The 26,603-nt window shown below is 41.0% G+C and overlaps 3 protein-coding genes across 3 annotated transcripts in view; 1 reads left to right on the top strand and 2 right to left on the bottom strand.

The window, feature by feature from the left end:
• Window positions 1–2,483: 2,483 nt before the first annotated feature.
• On the bottom strand, window positions 2,484–11,314 carry frk (fyn related Src family tyrosine kinase). The gene is made up of 8 exons (XM_022764584.1): window positions 10,721–11,314; window positions 7,559–7,680; window positions 6,043–6,206; window positions 5,730–5,898; window positions 4,867–5,025; window positions 3,188–3,369; window positions 2,842–3,007; window positions 2,484–2,729 (listed from the first exon to the last, which is right to left on the bottom strand). Exons 1-8 carry the CDS (start codon window positions 11,113–11,115, stop codon window positions 2,521–2,523), a joined length of 1,566 nt encoding a protein of 521 aa, XP_022620305.1. The 5' UTR covers window positions 11,116–11,314; the 3' UTR covers window positions 2,484–2,520.
• Window positions 11,315–13,735: 2,421 nt separating this feature from the next.
• nt5dc1 (5'-nucleotidase domain containing 1) overlaps window positions 13,736–26,603 on the top strand; it is a 55,874-nt gene continuing 43,006 nt past the window's right edge. Inside the window, exons 1-6 of the mRNA XM_022767144.1 lie at window positions 13,736–14,100; window positions 15,807–15,898; window positions 16,093–16,164; window positions 16,343–16,452; window positions 16,545–16,624; window positions 16,717–16,798. Of these exons, the coding sequence (XP_022622865.1) occupies window positions 14,008–14,100; window positions 15,807–15,898; window positions 16,093–16,164; window positions 16,343–16,452; window positions 16,545–16,624; window positions 16,717–16,798 (529 nt within the window). The 5' untranslated portion in view covers window positions 13,736–14,007. The remainder of the gene's footprint in view (window positions 14,101–15,806; window positions 15,899–16,092; window positions 16,165–16,342; window positions 16,453–16,544; window positions 16,625–16,716; window positions 16,799–26,603) is intronic.
• On the bottom strand, window positions 17,005–22,794 carry col10a1 (collagen type X alpha 1 chain). Its single transcript, XM_022767131.1, has 3 exons — window positions 22,697–22,794; window positions 22,094–22,226; window positions 17,005–19,353 (listed from the first exon to the last, which is right to left on the bottom strand). The coding sequence occupies exons 2-3, from the start codon at window positions 22,209–22,211 to the stop codon at window positions 17,498–17,500; spliced, it is 1,974 nt and encodes a 657-aa protein (XP_022622852.1). The 5' UTR covers window positions 22,212–22,226; window positions 22,697–22,794; the 3' UTR covers window positions 17,005–17,497.

Below are 26,603 nucleotides of genomic sequence, written 5' to 3'. Positions count from 1 at the left end.
AGAGAAAACCTCCCAAAAAAACAAAACTCAGGGACATAATTTCTACAGACAGGAGGTGGCGAGACAGTTGCAGACAACACGTGATGTGAAAACAGGAATAAACAAGAGACGGGAACAAACACTGGAGAAGATCTCGGGCACCAACAGGACTTGAGCCAATACTGAAGGGTCAGAGTGAGAAGAAGTTATCAACATAACTGTCAGCAGGACAACGAGGACTTGAATTACTGAGGCCTTGAGCTTCATAAAACAGAGTGACATCAGTGCACTGGAGGGAAAACAGTAGCAGGTGTGGGGTCACCAGGGCAACGCATCGGAAGCTAAGGTATAAACTTTAAATGTCTCACCATCATAGGACCAAGTCCTGCAGCCTACTGACTTTTATTAAACATATTTAAATGGATTTACTTGCTTTTATATATATTACCATTCTTAATCACATCTAATATACTCTCCATAATTCCCTTGTTGCCTTCTGATTGGTGTTTATATTGACGTACCGAATTCATAGAACCGCAGTTCAAATGAAACAACACAACCAAGATCGTACTAAATATAATTCATTTAATTATCTTACGAATAAAAGGATAATTACATTAAAATACAGCATGATTACCTATAAACACTGGCATGGTTATAATGTACAATTAACAGGAGCTTGTTCATGATACTAAAAACACCAGCGGAAGAGAGATAATCCAGCTGATTCGACATCTCTGGTAAACATGTCCGAGCGTCTGATTAAATGTGCCGTGTGGTAGTTACTGAAGAAAGTCACATTGTTCAGTCATCGAGCCGTCACACTGCAGCTCCCACGTGAGGGAGACCCACAAACAGAACGCATTTAACTCCATGATGAAAGCAGGTGTCAGGTGTGTAGGGCTGCAAGCAACCCTTGGTAAGCCAATAAAAACCATGTGGCCCTGTCAGTATCAAGAAGAAATAAACTCAAAATAACTTGTGCGACAATTTAACAGAGCACAGTGTTAAACAACCATCAACATACAGGATGTCAAACATAATACAATAACGTTTAACGGGTAAAATCTGAAGCACATCCACGTATCTCCATCCAAAATCAAAACTAGATTAGACTGTGCAACTTCGAAGCTGCTGACAAACAAGACTTCGAGTGCTGCTCCCCAACCCTGACCGGAGAAAACACGACAACCTACAACTTCAGCTCCAGCTGCTACACTTTATATTTGAGTCTTCTTGTGAAAGTTAAAGTTCTCAAACCATGACAAAAACAAAAATCTAATGAACTTTAGATTTTTTGGATGGAATTAAATGGGTGTATTTTGGATTTTTAAAGTCATCTTTGATATTCCTCAAATCAATATTTCATATTAAAAATGGAAAAAACAAACAAAAAAACCAACAACTTTTAGCAAATTTTCTTGATTTTATGGCCTGAAACTTTTTGATTTACTCCTCGGTCTCATCGGCTTCCTTTCCAGCCACAATGTGCAGGTTTTTTTTCCAACAAGAATACACCACCTGTCCAGCACCAAACGGCAGACACACACAGCTAGTGACTCGCTGGCGAATAAAGTGGAACGTTTAGCAGCTAAAGAGTCAGATCGTTTTCCTCAGGGGAGAGTAGAGACCAAAACAAAAGCTAAAAGGACACAAACTCTACTCCAAATGAATGCCAATGTTGCTCAGACAAAAAAAAAAAACCCCAATATATTCAGCTTCACATAATTGGTAAAATGTTAATATCATTTAATGTAAATTTGACACCTGTGGGACTCCGTAAAAACCTGACCATGTTCTTTTGTTTTTATCTCTGTTGTAGCACCTGCTACGGTGGCCTGAAGAGAAAAGCTTGAAGGGCGTGGACCCGACTCTCGAGTGATGTCATGTTTTATGTAAGAAAAAGAGTAGCAGTTTGTAAATGAGGGGCATAATCTTATCGTGCTTTCATGTAGCCGGCTGTTAGGGCGAAAGACGGTAAGATCTCCTCAGATAGTTACAGTACGTATGCGATCAGGAATGAGCTCGGTCTTTCCACTCACTCTGCAGACTGAGCCAGTGGGCGAACATTACTCAGATCCTCCGGTAAAAGCTCGGCAGTGGAAACAATGTGCCCTATGCTCGAGTGCGAGAAGAACCGGTTCCTCAGGATGGACACAGCAGCTTTTCATCTGCGCTGAAAAGACGCCTCTTCCAGTCGAGTGAGTTTTTCTTTTTTTTTTTTTTCTTTTTTTGAAGCGTTAGGCTAAACACATGTACAGCCTTGTCTGGAAAGTGCATTCAGTTGTAAAGCAAAGAGACACCGGGAGTGTCGCAAACAGCTGTGTGTCAGTCACAGTCACAGTTTTCTACCATGTGCATGTCAAAACATTTTAGATCCTTCATTTGGCTGAGTGGATTTTTTTTAAATTACATCTGAATCTCCTGCTTCATTAAAAAAATATCAGTTTAGTTCGTGTTTGTATTGAAGTGAGTTTGATTTTGATTTAGAGTGTGTTTTTTTGTTTTTTTTTTGTCTGTTTTTGTTTTTTCGGAGTGTTGCTAATAACGGCTGGCGTCGTCATACGAGGTCACGTCCAGGTCGAAGAAGTCCTCCAGCTTCCACTGCAGGGTCTCGAACGTGGGCCGGTCCTGTTCGTTCCCCTTCCAGCAGTCCATCATGATGTCATACATGACTTTGGGGCAGTTGGGGGGGCACTGCATCCTGTAGCCCTGGGGGACCCTCTGGACCACCTGGTAGTTGGTCATGGCTGCAACAATCAGAGACGGACATGATCACAGACGTGCCAGGAGAGTTTTCACCCCGTTTTTTTAAAAATCATTTTCTAAATGATGTACGACAAAGCTGATAAAAGGTGATACCTGGGTAAGGCATCTGACCATATGTCATGATCTCATACAGCAAAATCCCAAAGGACCAAACATCAGATTTTATAGTGAACTTGTTGTCGTTGATGGCCTCTGGAGCGGTCCACTTCACGGGAAACTTTGATCCTTCTTTGGCTTCGTACACATTCTCATTCTCTTTCTAGGAACAAAACGAGACACAAAAATAAATAAGATACTGATTTTTACAGTAAAGCTGAAAGTAAAGATGTGCACCGTCACAGCATGGCAGGACAAAGTTTCATTTACCAAAATATTTCTTTAGCAATGCGCTCTGACGTTTATACAAGTAAACATTAGCAATTTAAAAGTCAAAACCCACCATGAAGACTCTGGCGAGGCCAAAGTCAGCAACCTTGCAGATGTTGTTCTCGCCCACCAGGACGTTCCTGGCTGCCAGGTCTCTGTGGATGTAGTTCTGCAGCTCCAGGAAGGCCATGCCTGATGCCACCTGCGCGGCCATCTCAATCTGGTCAGAGAAACGCAGCGTGGTCCCCTTATCCTCTGTAACCAAGGCAGAGATCCACATGATGAGTCACAGTCACAGGATTCGAGTACGATGTTTAGCAAAGAAGGAAGTGGCACAAAGACGTTTTCCTTTGACATATACGACTTGTACACCAAAGATTTATTTAAAAAGGTCCCATATTTTCCTCTTGTCCTGTGTTTAATTTGAAGAAGAAGTTCCTACTCAGCGACTGTTGATTTCCGTGGAATAATATGTAGCTGTAGCTGATCAATGTCAATGGCATGAGTTGGTGAAACTGTAAAATTGAACTCTGAGCTGTTGCATGCTGGGTTTTATATCATTTACATGCAGGAGAAGATGGTTTCCCTGTATCATTTTGAGGTTTATAAAGATTTATACAAAGCAGACATTATGATCTCATGTCATAGCAGGAATACCACGAATGGAATCAACACCATCAATGATGGCCGCATTATTCCAGTAAGCCAGTGACACAGAACCTGTACCCTGAAACTGACGCAGCTAAAGAGGAATGCAGCCATCATTATAGTAAATTAATTACAGCTGTGACAGTGACAAGTCTAATGTCAGCTGTGAAGAAAGCCTGTGGAAAAGGAAACACGAGCTTGTGGACGGTGAAATAGTGGTCAGAGTCTTCCACCCAAGTTTTTTAGTCTCATCATTTTGAACTTATTCTTCAGCCCAGTTTTATTTGTCAAATTTCCGTGTCTGAGTCTGAGAAAAAAGCTCATCCTGTTTGTCTGCAAAGCTAAAATTAGCTGAAGCTGCTAAAGTACAGAGCTGTGCCTAAAACACCGTCACTTACCAGTTAAAGTCCATCCAAAAATGTCTATCCTTCCCTGTCATTGTATACCGCTGCAACTATTTATTACATTCATTGGTGGCTGATCTGCTGATTATTTTCTCAATGAATTGAGAAACACAAACATAAGATGACTCAGTGCTAACTGGCTGTTAATAAAACCAAGTGAACTCATTCTCTTCCTCAGAATAATCTCAACATGTCACACGATGCCGGCTCGATGCCAAGACATAAAACTAAGGCAACATTAGTGCATGTCCTTATCTTTTTACATCAGAGCAGAACGAGCCAATCCTGGACTCCTTGCAGCCACCAGGAAGCTCTCAGTCGGGCTCATTACCAGAAGTCTGGAAAACAAGACTGTGGAGCCTCACCTTTTTAATGATTTGGCTTTATTTAAAATGTATCCCTCGAGCACTCTATCCAGTATTAACATCTTTTGAAAGATAAAATCAGTTTTCTAAAGACTGCTGGACGAGACTACATAAAAAAATAAAGGTTTATAATGTGAAATATGTGTGGATGTGGATGAAGTTTAGGTTTAGGATCTGCTTCTCTTTCCCTGGTATAAATGCCTGAGCCGCAGCCGGACCCTTTGCTACAGGTGGGCAGACTTTCAAAGAGCCGCAGCAGAACTGGACTCTGGTCCCATCATAAAGTATCCGTCGCTCACAATCAACATGTATAGATGAAAACAAGGCCGTCTTACTCTGGAGGTACTCCAGTAGGCTGCCGTGCTTCATCAGCTCTGTGATGATGTAGATGGGGTCCTCCATGGTGCAGACGGCGTACAGCTGGATGAGCTTAGGGTGCCGCAGCCTCTTCATCATCTGAGCCTCTCTCAGGAAGTCCTCAGGATCCATGGTACCTGGGAAAGGTGTTGAGATCAGCGTCACCTTTGGCAATACACATTGTGTGGTGTAGTGTTTATACGCTTTTACACAAATTCATGGATTTTCTGTTGATGAATGGGAGTTATAATTGTAGTTGCTTTTAGACTATATATACAATAGACTGTAAATAAAGATGGACGTTGCCTCTGTGACGTCACCCATATGTTTCTGTAGAGCAATTTTGAAGCTCAGAGTGAGCTCCTCCACCGTCACCATCTTGGCAGTGTCTGACTCCGCCCCTAACTCCCAGCTAATCCAAAAATGGACAAAGAGGTGGTGCGTGTGTGGAGCTGAGACTTCAGTGCATGCCGGTTTGTGGCGAGCATTCGCTCACCCACCTGTCACTCAAAGAGGCCACGCCCTCAATTATACGCAACTTTAGTCCCAAATAAAATGTAAACAGGTGCGTTTTATAAACAGGTGTCATGAAGGAGGAAATTAGCTCTAGAGACCAAAACAGTTTTTTGTACCAGGCTGTAAATAGTTTATTTCTGCTGTAAAGTTGGACACTTTAACATGGGAGTCTATGGGGACTGACTCCCTGATGGAGCCAGACTCTAGTGGCCGGTCTGCAGGTTCGTCAGGCAACAGTGCTAACCACTGTACCACCGTGCCGTCCCATTTCGTTTGCAGCTTTTCAGAATGCTACTATGCAAATAAAAATGATAATTTGCTGTACCGGGTTTGAGGGTCTTCACTGCGACTGCTGTGGTTTCGTTCCACAGGCCCTCGAACACTTCACCAAACTGACCGGCTCCCAGCTTCCTCAGCAGTTTGATGGAGTTGCGGTCAATCTCCCATTGGTCAACTGTGTTGTAGGACAGACCGTGAGTCTGTGGGGCCTCCATCTACAAGGGCAGGAAGAGTCACTGTTTACTCAGATGACAATTTGCCATTTTACTGTATAAATAATAGCAACAACACAATAATAGAATTTAGAAAAATAAACAGCATGTGCTCCAGTTCGTGTTGTAGCATATCGTGCGTTTTACCTTTTTGCATGGTTCACCCAGATGCACACACAGGCCGTCAGCCTGTTTGGAGTAATGCTCCACTAACTCCCTCAGTGTCAGAAAGGATCTCGACCTGGACACAAAGTAGTGACCGTTGTCCAGTTTTTTCAGCTTGTAATGCTTCACCCTCCCACTGTCCAGCACTGAAAGACAAGTCGGCATCCAGTCATTTACTCAAGAGTCAACAACTACACAAGTAAGGTGAGACTGAACCGATACATCTCACTTCTTAAAGACAAATTTTTATAAAAACAGCTTTTATTGTGTGATGTCTGCTTGTTTTTCATTTATATTTCACTTTTATTTGTTTGGATGTTTTATATTTGACTCATGTGAAGCACCGCAGCTGCCACTGACTGTCCTTTCACCTGTTTGATTGGTTGATGTAATATTCATAAAAATAATGTTTTTGTCTCTCAAAATTTTACAGTTTAAATTCTTGTAATATTATGACTTTATTCTCAAAATTTCAGATTAATTTTTTTCCCCTCATTGTGGTCCTAATAGTCCATATAAATTAGTATTAAGAAGTATTGTTTCCCAACTTTGTGTTGTGATAGAACAACTGTTTAACTGTTTAAAATCAGTGAATTAATCTGGGTCTAGTGGCTGTGAAATTAAGTAGATTATCAACTAGCTTTAATGAATGGGCATGGAAAGAATTCAGTTGTAATGGAAAGAGCAAGGCCAGTGAAAAGACAGATTAGAGCAGCGAGAGATAAAGTTATCGCACAGCTTTTATTGGAGCAGAGACCTCTATTTATTTAACTTGATGACCTTCAAACCATCAATCATCTGGGCTGAGGGAACAAATGAGTCACTGAACACGGCTTGTGGATGAAGTGTGAGTTTTGTGGCGGCAGAATCCAGCACGTCTTCACATGAGAAAGATATATAAGAAGATGTTAGTCAGCTAATGTGCTATTAAAAAGGTTGTGTATGAGGATTTCGTATCAAAGATATTGATGGTGTGGAATAATACAATTGTACAACTCACATTTGCTTGCGATGTGATTGTTTTTAGGAAAGTTTCTCAGACCTTTTCTGGGTAAATATTTAACTACAAGAAAAAAAAAAAAAAAAAGTTCTGTTTTTGTTTAGCTCTGTTTTTAGCCGTAGGGCTAGCGGTAAAAATTAGCTAACAAGCTAACACTAGAGCCCGAAACTATTATGAAATATCTCATCTGTAGCATGCATTATTGGACGGATACCCCGCCCCCCATCTCACCCAGTCCCACTTAGTTATGTCGCTTACAAAGCTTGCTAACGTTAGCCACCGTAAGCTACTACACCCAAGTCTTGCAGCTAAATTAAACAAGTGTGTGTTTTATTGCTTATGATTTGAACTTTGAAGATTTTGTGATTTCATATTTAAAGAGTGAAATAATCCTGCTTTAATGTTCATATTAATCCACAGTTTTTTAATAAAAAGTGGTGAATATTTGGTTTCAGTGGGGACTTTGTGTTGCTAATGTAACTTCTTATCTTGGCTCACCTGAGAGGGAGAGCTCTCCTTTCTGACTTTCACAGTTTCTGACGAGGAAGGCTCCATGTTCGTTCCCTTCAGCCAGCAGCATCTTCTCCGCATCCTGCCTTTTGGTCTCGGGAAAATACCATCTACAAATCAGAGCAAGCAAAGAAGCAAAAGGTGGTCAAACACATTTCAGCCATTTCTGAAAACCAATAATAATAATATAAGTCCAGCCCAAATATGACGATATACAATATTATCCATTTTATAATAAATAATTATATTATTGTGTTTTATATTTCAGGTGTTTCAGTTCAAAGTTTTATTTGTCAGAGTGTAAAGTACAGTCAGCAGAGCAGTGAACTGATGGTCAGACTCAGCAGCAGGGCAGACTGTAAAACTGCAAAAAATAAAGATTTTTATTTATTTATTTTTTAAATCTTGTGAAAAATTTGGCGGAAAACATGGCGATATTCAATATTATACAATATTAGGCAAATAAGATTCACTGTGTTCATTGGTGATTTGACTAATTTCAAATTGTCTTACTAACACCAACTACACCGTATGATTTTTACTCAATGAAAAGTTTTTAAAATCTAGTGCTAAATGAAGATTCAGGTGATATAAATCCACTGAAAACCTCAAACTGACTATGAATATGTCTTACTAACAGGTACTGTGTTCCTCTGTGCCACTGAGCTCGACTGTTGTCCACAAACTATTAAAAAGACAACATGAAGGAATTCAGGATGTATTCACAACATAAAATTAGTCCGTATAGATCATCAGTACAGAACTCTTACTTACGTGTCACTACGGGAAACTTCACAATGACAACACTAAATATTTAGGCGTTAATATTTCTCCCAGACTGTCAGAGCTGTTCGACCTCAATTACATCCCTTTGCTAAAAAAAGAAAAAGAAAAAGAAGACGACTTCAAACGCTTGACTGCGCTCCCACTCACCCTCATTGAGCTAATCTCTACAGCTGAAATGAAAACTACCTCAGATTAATTATTTGTTTTCACTGCTTCCCACCACGACGATCGACAATCAGCTCAAAGCACCCGACTCATTAACAACTCGACAACAACTCAAAAACAAAATCTAACTTTAAAACGTTACAAAAATGAAAAATCACAAGGAGGCCTCGAAGCGACAAACATTCTCCACTACTTCTTGGAAAATCAACAACATTTATTTAAACTACAATAACCCATAGCTCAAATAAGAACAAATTCATTGTTGCAGACCTTCCCCTTCCTACTGTAATCAATCAACACACTGAATTACTGTAAGAACAAGACAATCTCCTCAACTCTGACAGCTCTGAGACGCACAAATTACTGGTTGTGTTGGTTTCTCATGAAGTCTGAAATAAGGCCAGCATTATCCTTTAGGGCCTTTATTATTTACCACGATTTTATTTACCACGATTTTGATAAAATATTATCAAAATCGCAATATGACTGTTTGGTACAGACTGCAGCAAAAAAAAAAGAAAAGAAATCATCACTTGAAAATTAAATTCAAAAATAACCATTCCCACTATAATCATGACTCGTATTGCAATATCTGTCAAAATCAGATTTTTTTTAATTGCATATTGTTCACCCTAACTTGGTCTTACATGATGCATTACACTAAACAATGTCATGCTGGGTCAGGTAAATCAATCAAACCAAATCCTGCAAGGCTGGATGGTGGGTCCAGGTGGGCGGGGCTTGGTGACTGCTTTGTTGTGACATCACAACATTCCAGAAGTCCTGACGGCTTGTTTTGAGGCTCAGTGTCTGAATACAGGCTGTGTGCATTCCTCTGTGGACTGAGGCTTTGATAATTTCACAGTATTAATAAAGAACCTAGAGCTGATCTATAATTAAACTACACATGGACAGAGACCTTTAGACTATATGGGACCTTTCACACAAGAATGATGCACTGATGCACTGATGTATGCTATTGGGAAACCCTTATTACAGCGCTGAAAGGTGTAAGGCTTTAATGTAACATTAGTCTGATCCTCAGATATGTATCTGATAAACAGCATGATTCTACAAAAAAAGTAAATGTGTTACAGAAAGAATTCCTCTTGACGTCATCTCATGTCATATCCATCAAGTCTGTGACTCAGTGAAACTATGACGTCAAATGACACCTGGATGGATCAAGGGAATAAAAAACTATTCGCACTTGTAAACAAAACAGGAATAACTGGAGTACAGCTGAGCAGAAACAGGTTTCACAGGAGACGTTAAGTAGGCCGAGAGTGCACCATCACTTTTCTGTGATGCTAACGTTTTCCAACAGATCAGCTGAACACACACTTTTTATTTGTTGAAAACATTGTCCACAATGGTAATATTATGCTTTCCAGTTATACTGGGTCATCTGAACATGTCAAGGCCTTTCACAGAATACTCAATTGGCTTCCTGCTGCTAAATTGAGCTTTGTTGCAAAACCAGTTTCAGTCTCTGCTGAACAGTAGTTAGACGAAATGCCAGGAAACCGAGGCATTTAGTGCACTATGTATGATCTTGTGTTTTTTGAGCCCTACCTTCCTGGGAATTATTAACCTGTAAGGACAGACTTCCTGGTCACAGAATAATTAACTTGTTTACTCAAGACTGGAAACATTTTTCAGCACTAAAAGACACAAAAACAAACTACCACCTGCTATCAGATTTTATATTCACGTCATGTCAACTGATTTATCCTTTTATTGGTTTTTAAAGCTCTTGATGGTCTTCCTCCAACTTATTTATCGAATTTATTATTATATTATTTTAATCAGTCTGTCAGTATTGTCTCCAGTGTTTCCTCAGTGCAAATATGTGCGATTGATGATAGAGTTTCTTCATTTCCTGTTATTACTCTTTTTTTATTTATTTTTTTTATTATTGTTTTTAATTATTACATGGTCATTTATTGTTCTCTCTGTGTGTGTATGTGTGAGTGAGGGGTACGGGTTTGTTTTTTTATTGCTTATTCTGCAAAGCACTTTGTATTACATTGTTTGTATGAAAAGTGCTATACAAATAAAGTCCGATTGACTGATTGATTTATTGATTGAAACAATGACTTTAGTTGGAAAAAACAAACTCACAGGATTCTGTATTATCAAATTTACAAAATATATCTACTACATACAGTTAGTATGATCATAAGCAGCAATACTTACGGTTCTGCATCAATACTCTCCACAGGTGCAACATAGTTGGCGGGGATGTATCCTTGTTTGGAGGCTGAGACCCCGCTGAGGGCTTTGGCGAACCACCAATCCCCAGCACTCTTGTCCAGAGCCTCCAAAATGTCCCCGGCGTTGAAGCTCAGGTCCTCCTCGGTGCGGGCGGAGTAGTCATACAGGGCGATGTAATGGTCCACGGCTTGCACCGGCGTCCGCGGTAAAGGTCTCTTAAAAGCAGAGTCCACTTCTGTGTTTTTAGCGATCGGGTTTTCAATCACCGTGTCGGCTTTCTTCTCTCTGAGGCCGGTCTCACCTGCAGGTTGACCCGGCTTTTTAAAACACGCCAGAAACCTCTGCCAACACGCAGAAAAACTATTCTGGGTCTCCATGGCGCGGTACGTCAATCACAGCAGCTCATTCCGAGTCAGGGAATAAAAGTCAGGGAACAGTGTAGGAAAATCCCTTCTCCTCACTCATGGTCCATGCTCCATGAAATAAAAACTCATTTTAATAATCCCAGAGTCAGACGGCGAGCAGCGGTCATTGGCCTCAGACACACACACCCGGCAAATAAGACACACAGTGCGGGAAGTGACTGCAGCTTTAAATGTCAAGTTTCCTGGTCAGAGAACCGGGTCTGGAGTTCACGGTTCAAGAGCCACTGTGCCAATCACCTGCACCTGCGGAGGAATGGGGAGCGGCTCACGTCACCTTCATCCAGGTGATGCCGTGTGCCCTCTGGCGGCCATATTGGAGGACAGCACCAAAACTACCTCACTGTAGATACAGACCATAGACTGTATAAAAAAATGATGAGTAACGGCTCCTGGACTTTATGCACCTCACCTCCATCACTTATGGGCGGCTGCAACAGCTTAAAGTCATCCTGTGAACAGACTGTTGCACTGTCCTCACTTAGCTATAAAGCATTTTTTCACCTCAGCCAAAGGAAGTGGACTAATCTAATGATGATGATGATTATTATTATTATTATTATTATTATTATTATTATTATGATTATTATTGAGAAAATAACACAACCGATTCTAAAAGACCCAAGCTCTCCTCCGGTGTCTGCTCCTCCGGTGACCGACCTCCCGGCTTGCCTCGTCAGCTGATCAGTCATTGCAGACCAGGCAGGCCAATCAAACAGAAACGCCCCCAAAAATACCTGTTTTTAAGGCCTAATATCTAATTAATTCGATGATTATTTTCAGATGGACAAACCGGGACACTGAACGATAGGTGTGGATTTAGCCAAAGACACCATAATGAGTTCTGATAAAAAAATTATTGACTGAGTATTTCAGTAGAGAAGTTGGCGTTTTTTGAATGGGTGTGCGAGCCCCTCGGTGGTATTGCACTCAAAGTCACTTCCGCATTGACTTCACTTCTCAGCCCAGCAGGCTACGTCCATTTTTATATACAACCTATGGTTTTGACACCGGACTGTTCTCAGAGTCAGGCATGGGCCAACTGCGACCTTCCTGCTTTTTGTCTTTCGTATTTAAAGCAAAGTTGGCGCCTTTTGGCCAAATGCCCGTATGTGCGCAGACCATTAAAGCAGACAGATGTGCGCACTTCTGTTTTTTTCGCTCCACGCCCCGTTTCCTGTTCGTCCGATTTCTGATACTGTCAAAGGTACAAAAGGTTTCTGCGTTTGTTTGTTCCCCAGTTTACTCTTCTTCTACTGTTATTCAGATTATTCTGGCAAAGACCCGGCTGGGTCGGGGCCCAGAGATCCGGCTGAGGTGTGGTCCGCCTGGTATCGGAGTCCAACAACCCACAACAAGGCCGGAAGCACGCCGCACGTGCCGGACGGCCATTAGGCCTACTGTTCTGGCGGTGGGCCTGAACGGCGTTTGTTAATTTCCTGCTATTTTCCCCATGCCAGCCCTTCACTTAGATACAGGATGGAATCAGATTAGATAACATGCTGGTTTATTAAAAGACACATTTACACACTGAGTGAACCAGCATGAAGTCCACAAGCAGCAGCAAAAATCAATAAACTGCAGCTGTAACTAAAGGTAAACTGTAAGTATAAGTCCAGCAGCAGCTCTGCACTATGTTCAAGTTACTAATAAATGATAATCACAATGTTCATAAACATACAGTTCATTAATTTGAAAGCAATAAATGAAAGGCTTAAATGTCACATGTATTACTCCTGGGGCCAAGGACAGTTTAGTCTGAATTATTTGTCCTAAAGATAGAAATCAGGGAGAATCCATACTACTATATTACTTTGAGCCATAAATTACCTCACACATTACCTTGGCCTTGTTGTGGATCCATGTCTGCTCAGTTAGAACAGCACATATTATTATGGTCTGGATTTAAATGTAGATTTGCCATCTAAACATTAAATCCGTGAACTCCCCACCTGTGTCATGTAAATTCAAAATAGTCGCATCAGACAATCTTTGCTTATTTTTATGTGGCAGTAGTGAAAATTAGTCATTGCCAAGATCTGTTGTGTTGTGTTTTCAGGATGATGGAGACAGAAAACAATTACATTCAAAATATGATGCATGATTCTTTTCTTTTTGGGCAACTTTTAAGTTTTTCCCCAAATGATGTACAAATGTCTTGATACAGTAAACAGTATATAATATAAAATAATAATATCGACTTAAATTGGGATTAAGCCTAGAATGTTTACAGTGTCTTCCTCCACCCCTGGTACAGACCAAGTAACATTGACGTTTTACGATCTATTTCACATGATTTAAATATAAACCACTGTAAAAGTGTGAAATGTGGGATTTTTTAATATTCCATTAGTATGTCATGTAAAAACATTGAGCAGAGGTACATTTTTTATAATGACTTTCGACTTTGTACACAACAGGTGAGGAACAGGGGGTTAATAGGGGCCAGCCCTGCGAATCTGAATGCGCTTTCCTGAATTCATTCTGCGCGTCTTCACCGTGCGTTACGGTTTCGTTTCACACCCGGAAGCACTGCACGCTCTCCCGCACTTTGGCTGCCGCCTCTCTACCGCCTTCTTCTGGCACACGGGAGTTTAGCTTGTGGCTCCGCTGCTTTAACTTATTGACGTTAACCGTTCACTGATAATCGATTGCGGGTGTAGGAAAAACGAACTCGGAGGTTGTTTTGTTTTTTCTCTTTTCGCGGCACTGTATGTGAGCGGAAGACTGAGTGACGCGTCCACAGAGCGCAGTCCCCATCCGCGGCGTCAATTCAGTGACATTGACTCATCGCTGGTGTTGTGCACAAGTTCATGTGTGTACACCAACGCGGTGGCCTCAGCGACAATGAGCGAATACTTCAGCCTGTCGGACTGCGATGTTATCGGCTTCGACTTGGACCACACGCTCTGCCGCTACCATCTGAAGGAGACCTCCAGGGTGAGTGTGTATGTGTGTGTGTGTGTGTGTGTGTGCGCAGCGCGGGGCAGGCAGCTAGCTCCAATACATAACCGTACGGTGGCCGTGACGCTTCGATCCGCAGCACATCTGGATTAAAAATAGCTCGGAGCTGTCAATACCCCTCCACGGTCACTTGTCAGTTCAGCCCCGCCGTTATGAAACATTGTGGCTGATGATGCTCATGAGTTTTGGTTGAAGGTACATGTGTGTGTGAGTGTGTGTGTGTGTGTGTGTGTGCAGGATGATGCTCCTGATGCTGCAGTCACTCTGCGTGACTCACAGGTTGAACGTCGGCGGTGATGCTCATACATGTCTTTAAATCCTCTGAGGCCTGTTGGCAGCCAGCAGCTCCTCGTATCATCTTGCGTTTTCTATAATTAGGACAGTCGCAGCACGCTCACAGGGATAGACTGTGACACTGGGTGACAAATAAATAAATCATTGCTAATCATTACAGTCTGTTTTGATCAGACATGCTCTCTCTTGTCCCATCATGTCACATGTATGTCCACTCATCCTGTCAGTGCAGTAGCATAGGATAGTGAACCCCAAATGCATGACCCAGTAAGGGAATTCTTAGTTTACTAATACTGATATCGTTTTTGATTAATTGATTGATTTTCAGATGCAGTCACCTAAAGATTTCTCTTAAAATTCAATGTGTGTTAAGGGCCAACACATATTCCAAAATCTTGGCATATGGTTTGATAGTAATCTCAGTTTGAGCTTCTACAATCATGTTTTTACCATCTTAGAGATATTTCTAAAATATGATCTTTTTTTTTAAACTTTTATAGACACAGGGACTATTTTACATGCCTTCATTTCATCACATTACTGCAACAGTCTCTTTTACTTGTCTCAATCAGAAATTTATTGATCGTCTGTACAGACTGTACAGAACTCTGCTGCCACATCTTCCCTGATTTAGCCTCCTTACACCGGCTCCCAGTGTGTTTCAGAATAAAGAGTGCGCACCCTGAGATCCTCAGGTGAAGGTCTTCTCTTGAATGATCTGCCTGAGGAAATCAGGTCGGCTGAGTCTGTGACCTCTTTAAAGATTCCTCTTAAAATTTTATCGGAGAGCTTTTCCTGGTTTTACTTCTACATTAATTATTTTTATTTCTCTTAAAATTAGCTCGTTATTGGTTTTTATACACCCGATTGTTTTAATTGTTCTATCTGTTTCTTCTCTTTGAAATCTATCAGATTTGATTTTTTGCTGTCCTTGACAAGCACTTTGTAATGTAGTTTTTGAAAAGTGCTCTATAGATAAAGATTATTATTATTATTATTATCATCATTCCTAAATGAATATTATTTGTGATTAATAATAACTAGATAAAGAAACAGATAAAGTTATCAACTAGCTGGTGAACATAGTGGAGCTTTTAGCAGCTAAGATAACAAAAACAGAGGTATTATTGGAGTAAATTTTGGACATTTTCCTAAATTAATTCTAATTGCTCCATGTGTAAAAAAGAAAAGAAAAAGGAAACTGTTTACTAATACATTTGCCATAACAATTGTTGTTGTGTTTTCACCCAAAGGGGTAAAAAGTAAGACAGCTTTAAAGATACACTCCAAGTATAATAGTATAACAACCAAATTCCCTCATTTCCTTGCTGATGCGTTAAAACTCAACCAATCAGGTGAGTGATGTTATTTCCTCTTTGTGTTTGCAGCTCATCTATGAGAGCTTTGCCAGGTACCTGGTGGAGCATAAAGGCTATGACAAGGACCTGCTGAACCTAACCCCGGCTACCTGGGATTTCTGGTGAGTCAGCAGCAGCAGTTTCCCACAGCATAGAGGGGAACAATGACACACACAGGTATAATGAATACCGGTTTCCCTTACAGGGATGTTAGGGATATATTAATGTAATACCTGTGGCTATGTTTCTTAAAGAGAGGTGAATCTCTCAGTTCTGTTGTTTCTTATCACATATACACTTTGAATTTTGTGTCTAGTTTTAAAGGACTAGTGGTGGATCTGGAGGATGGAAACCTCGTGAAGCTTGCTGAAGACGGAACTGTCTTGCGGTACGCTCTGCTCTTCCTGCATGAAATCCATTTTGATCTGCCTCCCAGGACACACATCTTCACTCTCTTTGTACAGCTTGTCATTGCTTTCACAGACCTTTTTAATGTGGAATAATAATCAATAAGTATTATTCTATTCTATTTCTTGCTTTTTTTTTTTTTTTTTTTTTTTTTTTAGAGCAACACATGGAACCAATGACCTCAGCGCAGAAGAGATCATCAAACATTATGGTCCCAAAAGGGAGTGGAAGCACTTCAGCAGCCTCAATACCTCCTTCACAAGATCTGGTGTGATGTCTATACCCATCTTTAATACCTGTAGCTGTATGCTTTCACTAGATTCCTAACTGATACTGATACTTTTATTTTGGTCTTTGCAGCAAATTACTATTACTATGACAACTACTTTGATCTACCCGGGGCTCTTCTCTGTGGACGAGTTGTGGATATGTTGCATAAGGTAATATTTGAGTGTGGCTTCATATTAATGGTTGATATTTTAATGTGGAAAAACATATTAAAATTGTAACTTTTTAACGTTTGTGTGAACAGCGAGGAAATGAGGTGAATTCGGACTTTTGGAAAGACATGGTTGCGGCCATTGATCACAATTACAACACATCTGCATTCAAAGGTAAGCTTTTGCTCATTTCTGATGTCTTCTTGTCGAGGACCGGTTCTGTAAGGAATGACAATACACACAAGGCACAGAGATTATTTTTCTTTTTCAGTCTAGAACTTTTATTCTGTGTTTTGGTCAGCAAGTGGTACATAACTTAACACATCCAATGGGACATAGTTGTTTGGAAAAAAAAATGCAGTTTGAATTTCTCATTCTGTGTTTTTTTTTTTTTTTTGCTGGTCACAGTGCTTGTGAGAATGTGCTGATCTCTGATAACATATAGTACAACAGTTTTGTGTGTCTTTTGTATGTATATTACAGGAAAATTCTTAAACAACAGACATTAATAAAAACGAACACAAGTACAAGACGTGCTGTAAATGTTACAGGCAGTTGTAGAGCACCACTTAAAACATTTCCGATATGGTTTCATGTTTCTTAAAATTGCCAATGCACACACAAGATGAACTGGGGAGCGGGATCAATTTGAACCATGTGTTTTTACATTTTAGTCAGCATTAATACCTCTGTTTGTCAAATCATTTGTTAGCAAAACTTTTTCAAGATTTGAATGAGGCAGTTAAACTTGCAAAATTTACAACCATACTTTTTCCTTAATTTACCATCTCAATTTGGAATTTTGTAAACTGATCTATTTCTCTGAGTAGTTCAATGTTTGTAAGGTTTTGAGGTTTATTTGGATTTGTGAAATCACGTTGAGGCAATCAAGAACCCAGAGAAAGCGCAGTGAACATTATCTGCGGCAAATATACCGTTACTCTCCTCATCAGGGACCTGGATATAGACTCTGTCACCGGGATGCAGCATAAGAACAGTACTGCCTGACATCTGATCCAGGAAGCCCTTGTTGTACTCATCATAGGTGAAAACAACTGGGTCTTCGTTTTTGTAGAGGGCCACCAATGCATTAGCACCATTGACATGGATATGATAGCTGAAATAGTAGAGGCCTGGGATCTGGCAGGTGAACACACCACTGTGGGGGTCATAATGGTTCTCCCCATTGTACAGAACCTGAGCGAACTGAATAGGAGTACCAGATGGGGGGTAGGCGGTGGTCAGCACAGCACTGAAGGCAGACATGGGGGCCTTCATCATCTCATGAGACATCACAACCTCGTGGGACTTGATTGGCATGCTCTTCTCATGGTGGTAGACCACCTCTCCTGGTGGGCCAGGTGGACCGGGAGGACCGGCAGGGCCTGGAAGACCATCGTGACCTCTGGCACCTGGAATTCCAGGTGGACCCTGAGGACCACTAACGCCCTTAGCTGTTAAGCCAGCTGGACCAGGTGCGCCTGGCATACCTGGGTGGCCCTTAAGTCCAGGGGGACCGGATTGACCGGGTGCTCCAGCTGGTCCCATGGGTCCTGGTCTTCCACTCTCACCACTTTTTCCTGGTGCTCCTGGGGTACCTGTGTGTCCTTTTAGTCCTGGGGCGCCATTTGAACCTGGGATTCCTGGGGCACCGGTGTGGCCTTGAGAACCCTTTGGACCCTGAGGACCATTGTGACCTGGAATTCCTGAAGGACCTACTGCCCCAGGGACACCTGGTTTTCCAGTGAAACCCTGAGCTCCCTGGTCACCCTTGGTTCCCCTTGGGCCTGGTGCACCCACCATACCAATGTCGCCTTTGGGTCCTGTTGGGCCTCCCTCACCCTGGAATCCTCTTGCACCCTGTGGACCAGCTGGGCCAATAGGACCAGGAGCGCCTGGCTGACCAGTATAACCAGTTGGACCTGGCTCTCCCTTTTGACCAGTGGTTCCTGGAGTACCAGGGGATCCTCTGCTGCCTGGTATTCCAGGCTCACCTGTTTTGCCAACACCTGGCATGCCAGGGGAGCCTGGCTGACCAGATGGACCCTGTGGACCTTTAGCCCCCATAGGTCCAGGCATACCTGGTGTACCATTCTGGCCTGGTTTTCCTGGTGCTCCTGTGCCTGGAGCCCCAGTGTGACCCTTTGGCCCTGTCATACCCATTGGCCCAGGAGCACCATCCCTTCCTGGCATGCCAGACTTGCCAGGTTCTCCAGGATAGCCAGTGGCACCAGGTTTACCAACTCCAGGTTTACCTGGCATACCAGATGGACCCATTGGTCCGACTGCGCCTGGTGCTCCTTGAACCCCAGGAACCCCAATACCTCTCTCTCCTTTGGAGCCAGGAAGACCAGGAATACCAGGATGTCCCTTCAGGCCAGGCTCTCCTCTTGGTCCCATTGATCCAGGAATGCCAGATGGTCCAGGTTTTCCAACAGAAGAGAATCCTGCAGGTCCAGGTGTTCCAGGTGTGCCAGGTGCACCTCTGGGACCCATTGGTCCACTTGAGCCAGGTGCACCTCTATCACCAGGGATACCAGGGGTACCTGGTTTTCCAGGGCCACCTGGGCTACCAGGTTTACCTGCTTGAGTGTAGCCAGCAGGTCCAGGAGATCCTGGTGGTCCTGGTGGTCCAGTATGTCCTACGCCACTCTTTCCAGGAGGTCCAGGTGGTCCCATTGGTCCTGGTTCACCTGGAGGCCCTTGAGCACCTTGCTCACCTGCAACAACTAAGGGAATACAGAAATACAGATACATGTGATACAATTATTTCGGTAATATGATGCACAGGTTATAATGTGACAGGTATCTTTGTTAGATCAATAACTGTCTGTTTTACTGAATCATGAGCTTTGATGTAAAAAGGGTACTGCACAGCATTCCACATGATGTTGTAGGATATTAAAGATACACATACAAGCATACAACAATTGATGCAGATATTAAGATATGCTTAGTTCTCCCCAAGGAAATGACAAACTGAAGTGGACTATAAATGATCAAGAAATGGCTTCATTTTGAAGCATTTCTCTGCACATTCTCTGACTCTCGTGCATTTGAAATGCACTTCATAGGATGCCTCCATGGTCCTTGAATAACCCAGAGTCTGGTACTCTACTCTGTAAGACAACAAACTGCCTCAAAGCACCCCTCCCTATGATTGTGGGGTGGGTTGTGAGGACAGCACTCCCTTTTTTCCCCAGTTTAGTCTTAACAGCACCACTGGTCTGAGATGATGCTCTCACCAAGCTTACGTCTACTGGCATGAGACCTAGTACACCAGCTTCTGTACATTTCAGTTCAATTTGCCCGCACTATGCTGCACCCTTTAATTTCCTGCACTGCCCATGGCCGTGAATGTATAGTTAGTGGTCTGCAAGTTGTCAACAACACCTTGATACATTTCCTGCCACATAGCATAGAGTTTATGGGCAAGGTCAAATGAATGTATGGGTTTGCACTAAACTGGCATATAAAGTCAATTTATTGCTCACTAGTCTATATGTATCACTAAAGTGATACATAGGATAAACAAAAATTTTTAAGACTTACAGGATTTTTTTTTTTTTCTATTTAATTTTTGTTTTATTTTATTTGTTTTATTTGTTAATATAAATTAGCATACATTTTGCTAGTTTGCCTAAGGCTAATTAATATAGCACAAATGATATTAAACTTGTCTTTAATTTCTGTTCAGTCTTAATCTTTGAGAATATATTTTAAAGCCGATTCATGTATAAATTGGTCACTATAATAAGAATGTAGGCAGGACTTTGGTATTGCAATAAAAAAAATAAAATAAAAAAAAAACTCAAAATTAATCTACCAGGGCTTTAACATTAAAAAGACATATAGAATTAGAGTTTAGGAACTATCCTAATTTTTGAACCGTGTTAAAGTTGCTATCACATTCCTTCATGCGCCATAATTTTGGATGCGTCATTGATCCGTCAAAGCAACAAATCCAGTAGTGTTGGCCTCTCTTTTGTCAAGGGCTGTCATTTTCAAACCACATAAGGCAGTGCCCGAAACCCCACAGGGGAATTTTGTGCCAGAACTGGACCTAGTGGCAGCCAGGAACACCACAAACTGGAGGTGAGGATGCTGGTCACAGGAACTGACCCAGGAGCTGAACCATATGTGACCTTCAAAGTACTATTGCACATTTAGTGTACTACATAATATCCATTCAGTTTGGTTGTTTGTGAGTCTTTTTTTTTTTTCCTAATTCTTCTGTTGTTTGTATTTTGGAAAAATTAGCTTCATTATCTCGCCGGCAGAGTGATTTACTGCTTGAACTTGACAGAGTGTTTCTCCCCAGTCTGTGTTGTTTTTCTAAATTCTTATTGTGTGGTGTGATTTTAATACCACAGGGCAGTTTGTTAGGGCGTGCCTGCAACGTGGTAACAACATCTGTTTTGGAGATCTGACAAATTTTAGCTCTCATTGTCGACTTTCTGCTCTATTTTTATATTTTTATGCGGAGGCTCACAGTCGAACCACATCAGAACCCCCTCAAAAACAAAACTGGAGAAATAAATTCTCAACTGTGAATGCAAAATTTGAATCATCGTTAAATTATGGTTTTACTTCTGAAACGGTCTCATACATCACCCTGGCAGTTACACCGTCACCACTGCTTTGGGTTTTTCTTTTATTACACATGCAAAAGTAGTATTTATTTAGAGCACAAGTGCTCTTTTACTGCTATACCCCACCTCACAGTTATATACAGATCTACGCATTCACAGCAGTTCACAACACCTCAACCCACAGCCCTGTGCTCTCAGCCAATGAGACGCAGCGCTGGACCTGGCGGGTTGAGCACCTTGATGACAGTTAATGAAGGAGGGTGTTGCCAGGCTGCGGAGTGTTGATGATAATGATGATGAGGATGATGACTTGAATTTGCAGTTAATTAAGAAATTTGCTGTTGATGAAAAAGGCTGCTGTATTTATGAGATTCACATTTTCAGATTAGTAATTTCAAATTATGGGAGTAATTTGATTTGACCAAATTACAGTTTAGAGTCATGCAATTGTAGGTTCTAACTTGATAGACTTGATTTAAACATCTTTGAGTGGGAGCCTGCACGAGTTATAGATAAGTCTGTAAACATATATCCAATAAATTCCCGCAGACGTGTAATTTGAAGTGTTTTCTGATGCAGTTTCACTTGTTTAGGTTTGTTTTAACTTTTAAGCAGAAACTGATGGATTATGGAGCCGAGGAGCTCTGAATGCAGCCTGCAGTGATATGAACTGAACAATGGGCTTCATAGGTGTTTAAATATTATACTAAAAATATATAGATGCAGGAATTTTGTTCTGACCCTGCTTATTTACCCCAGTTAAATCGGAACCATCTTTATTTATAATAATTGCAGCATCGCTCTTATTAGGATAAAGAATTGTCACTACTTGTTTTTACATGAACAGCTCTTGTGTGAAAAGTCATATGCGACTCACCATGACTCTTGACGGGGTAGTGTGCCTTGGCTACTTTTGGCACGTGGTAGTACCTATCAGGGGTCGCCTCAGCCAAAGCTAGGAGGACGAGGAGAACGCTGGTTACCCTCAGGTCCATCTTGTGAAGCCAAACCTGCAAAGACAAAAATTTGTTTGTGAGAAGAAGAAGAAGAAGAAGTAGTGTTGCTCTTTGTCTCTAATGACATTCAGCAAGCAAAGGACCATGCATGATGAATCTGAGTGGCACAGTGCACATGTTGCTGCACTTGTCTCACACTCGAAAGTGGTGCATCAAGTTAATTGAGGAGTTTAGCTGCAAGATAAATGTCAAAATCTTTCATTTCTAATTGAAGTGAGCTGCTATGGTAAAAAATGATCCCTAACATCTCTGTCAACAGATTATTTTTTCAAGCCTTATTTGTCCAAAGTTCTCACAAAAGTGAAAGATTCTGTCCCAGTGTGAATGCAGCAATAGCACATGGCTCATTACACTTGTTACAGCAGCAACCGGCAGCCGACCCACCTCTCAGTGAGAGCCAGGCTGCAGCTGGGATTTCCCCACTACACTAACCTGAAATCAGGAGAAAAAAAAAGGCAACTTACCGTGATGGTTTACGCTCCAAAGAAACAGTCAGGGGGGGTCGGGAGGCTGCTGTCCCGATACCTTGCTGTTATATCCTTTAGTTTGTGGAGCCTGTCTGTCTGAGTGGCAGCTGCTGCTTCCCAGGGCACTGGGCTCAAGGTATTTATACTGAGCCACTCTTCCAGCATCGTGAAGGATCTACCTCGCGTGGAAGGCCCCTCCCTGCTCTGATGTCATCTTTAATGATGGGTGCCATGTCCTCAGGAGGCATGTCACTTCAGGGTGATGCCCCCCCCTCTCTTCATGTGGTTCTCTCTGTCTGCAGCAGTGAGGGGGATTCCTGTCAGATCCCCATTTTCATAAGTTCATTTGACCTGTAGTTGATTCTGTGGCAGATCTTAAAGCTGACATTTATTCCGTTTTACATCTGACACCTTAATCACTGTTTGCACTTTTTCGACAAACAGCCTGGTGTTTCTTTTTTTGAACATTTTTAGCTGCTCAAACAGGTGTTTTTGTTTTTTTTAAGTCTAAAGACATAAAGTAATTGACTAAGAGGGTGTTTTTCTGGAAAAGTAAAGACTGTGTGAGACTGACAATATTTTCCTCCGGTCTGAAGACAGTGAGGTTGTGGTTGGTAGAGGTCATGCACCAAATGGCTGTTTTCACTGAGTTTTGGTTAAATCTGAAACGACACACAGCTTTTAATAGATGCTGGAAAGTTGTAGCGTCTTTTTTAAAATCTCCAAATTCTGGGTTTGAAAGATGTTGTTCACAAATATAGATCCATTTCTAGACCTGCAACTGGCTCGATTTTTTGTCTACAGATTTAAATTCCACCCCATGATGATGTCTGCATATTGTCTTTGATGAACTGGCATATGGTTACCTGCACTGACCCACAGTTGCAGCTTTAAGCCAGCAGGAGGCAGAAGTGAGGTTTCAAGCCGCTTCACACTGTGAGGAGCCTCTGGTCTGCAGGTCACACTCGCACAGTGGCAGCAGTAGAGGAGCTCGGAGCACAGATATAGATGTATTGATATGGGTCAGAGCTGAACAGTTGATCGAAATATTATCGAAATTGCAATACGGTCAAGTGCAATTTTCACATCACAGGAGCATAAATGAAGCATTGTGGTGCTAGAGAGATAACCCCCCATCTATTTGTTTCTGTGACAGCGAATTGCAAAAATTGCCATTCCCACTGTAATCGTGCCTCATATTGCAATCGTTCTGCTCTAATATAGTTCTACTTGAGGAATGAGTGTATAAATACCATCCTCTGATCCAGCGTTTTAAGAATCTCCAGCAGGTGTTTTTTTTATACATTAAAATAGTTAATAAAGGTGTAAAAAAAAAAAAAAGCCTGAAACAATAGAATCTAATAAGGAAATGATTCTGTGCTCTGAATTCTGATGCCCAAATTAGTGTAGGTCTTTGAGACTCATATATTAAGATCTGCTGTGTTGAAAAAAAGCTTTTTCTTTTTCTACATAAACCTATGTAATGGTAAAACACTGTTAAACTAAACTTTGTTACAAAATGCCTAATAATGATGCATACAGTTAACTACTATTGGCTTCTACAATGACCTTACCAATTCATTGCTGGGCTGTAATTCATGATGAAGAAAACAAACATATCAAAAACGGTTATAAAATTAAACCTGAAAGACAATAAAGTAAAATGAAAAATACATTTTCCAAAGTTTTCTTTTTTTTTGTATCTTTTATATCAAAATTCTTCTCTTCTCTGTAAAACATAAAAATATTTTTGATGGCTCATGTTGAACTCATAAATTCAGCCACATGTGATTTTGGGTGCTAGCTAACCACACATATCACATAAAGCTGAACTTGGCTAGTGAGGGTAGCTAGCAAAACAGCACCATAGTAGGAAGTGAATGTTTCACTGAGACTTTAAATAAACTATGTTTTTAAATGTTTGAAAACAAAATTATAAAATAATTACAAACAAATTAAAAATGTGTAAACACTCCTTTCATTGTTTTTCTTCTTGTATTAAGTTGGAAAAGATTGGGAACCACTGAGTTAGACATTTTGGGTAACATCTTTATTTGCTTTCTTGAAGACAGTTAGATGAGAATATTGACACCACTCTCATGTCTGGACACTAAATATGAACCTACAACCAGCAGCCAGTTAGCTTAGCTTAGCTTAGCTTAGCAGAAGGTCGGGGGAAACGGCTGGTCCGACTTGTCACAAAATCCACCTTACAGCATCTTTAAAGTTAATTAATTAATTGACATGTTACATATTGTTTGTTTAATTCAAAACACAAGTGTTAAAAATGCCATGTTGTAGTTCTGTGGGAGGTTATGCGTCAGACTGTTTCTTGGCCTTCCCGAATCTCTGCTGGTCACCAAGTACAAAGTTTGATATTCAATTCACAGTGAATTTGTTCATATGTTGCTGTAAATTTGCTATTTTCCAATGCTCAGACCGAACAGCAGCACAAGCAAAAATATATGAAATATGGAACAATCACAGCTACTTTCAGGATAACTCATAGATTTTAAAAAAGAAGCTAAATTAACATGATATTCCTGCTGTAATACCCACAAATCTCAATGTTTTATTTTATTTTGAGTCTCTTTAAATAAGAGAAAAAAATTCTGCCAATTCAATGAGGATACCTTACATTTGTTTCAAAATAAGATGAAACTTCATTGATCTCCAGAAAGGAAATTCACAAAGAAAATACAAGAAGAGAAGAAAATAAAAAGTTATTTTGACGGTTGAACGTGATATAAATTTTGTTTGCATAGCAACAAGGATTAAACATTGTGATCTTCATCAACCTTAAATCTACATTCTTGATTGGTGCAGCCACTGTGTAATAGATCTGTGGTTTTTGGGAAAGCCTTCCCTTCCCTCTGCCCGTATCATTTAAACTGCCAACGTCGCAGCAGCCGCAGATGAGCCGTGGGCATCTTTTGGTAAACTCTTTGAATTAAATGACAGAGTAGTGTGGGGGGGGGTGGAGTCGACATTTAACAACTTTCTAAGCTGCAGATATGCCATTGCATCTCACCATGAAAGTGGCTGTGACCGCAGTGAGGCATGGCTGCCTTCATTTCATTTAGATCTTCTTGTTCTTTTTTTTTATCCGGTGTGTCAGAATTAATGCCTCCTGAACTAAATCTGGCCAGTGTGAGGTTTAATGTAAACGGCTACTTAGATTCAATCGCTGCTTCTCGGTGGGTTTGTGCTGTGTACGGCAAAAAGGCAATCACAGTGCATAAACATGTAATTAGGAGGGGAGATGAACTGTATGGAATGCAACACTGACAAGAGTATGATATGGACTCGTCCTCGTTCCCTCTTCGTCCCGAGGGGCAGGGTGGGTGGTATTTCTGGGAAGGGTCTGCTGTAACCATTGTTTTGCCCCTCCCAACATCTTAACGTGCTATTGCTGCACCTTTAGACGTGACTTAATGCTCCTTCAGTGGCTTTAATTACCTCTGGTGATGACGGCTTGTCCCCCAACATGCTCAGCCTCTGTTTTCCACATTATCTTGATAAACGTATAAAAACACAAAGTCACATCTGATTTTTCCAGCTTTACATATTGTATTTGTGATTTGTTGTCATATGGTGTTTATCTAAACTTAACTGCTTTTCTACATTTTCAACTTGTTAATTAATGATTCAGTTTATTTTTCAGACCCATGCTGGTTATAGATTGATGTTAATTGTAAACTACTGCCTTTTTGAATTGTTCTGAAGATTTCCAATTAAATGATTGTGTTATTAGACAATACAAGGACTTTGCCTAAATACATCAGTTTAATCAGTTTAAAAATTCTGTTTAAAAAGTATTTAAATTGGTAAATATATATTTAAAAAATAAATAAAGCTATGGATATGAACAGACACTCCATGTCAGTTTTTGCCATTTGACAGT

Source organism: Seriola dumerili, unplaced genomic scaffold (assembly GCF_002260705.1).
Source record: "Seriola dumerili isolate Sdu_G_001 unplaced genomic scaffold, Sdu_1.0 BDQW01000025.1, whole genome shotgun sequence".
NCBI classification, from domain to species: Eukaryota; Metazoa; Chordata; class Actinopteri; order Carangiformes; family Carangidae; genus Seriola; species Seriola dumerili.
The sequence above is the reverse complement of the archived record's forward strand: the minus strand, read 5'-3'. Positions and strand labels throughout refer to the sequence as shown.

Excerpts from the sequence above, each read along its gene's own strand:
- frk (XM_022764584.1), bottom strand. The coding sequence starts at position 11,115 with ATGGAGACCCAGAATAGTTTTTCTGCGTGTTGGCAGAGGTTTCTGGCG. Across the intron at positions 7,681-10,720 it reads GAGAGTATTGATGCAGAACC|ATGGTATTTTCCCGAGACCA; the intron begins GTAAGTATTGCT and ends TCTGATTTGTAG. Across the intron at positions 5,899-6,042 it reads TGGGTGAACCATGCAAAAAG|ATGGAGGCCCCACAGACTCA; the intron begins GTAAAACGCACG and ends CTGCCCTTGTAG.
- col10a1 (XM_022767131.1), bottom strand. The coding sequence starts at position 22,211 with ATGGACCTGAGGGTAACCAGCGTTCTCCTCGTCCTCCTAGCTTTGGCT. Across the intron at positions 19,354-22,093 it reads CTACCCCGTCAAGAGTCATG|TTGTTGCAGGTGAGCAAGGT; the intron begins GTGAGTCGCATA and ends GTATTCCCTTAG.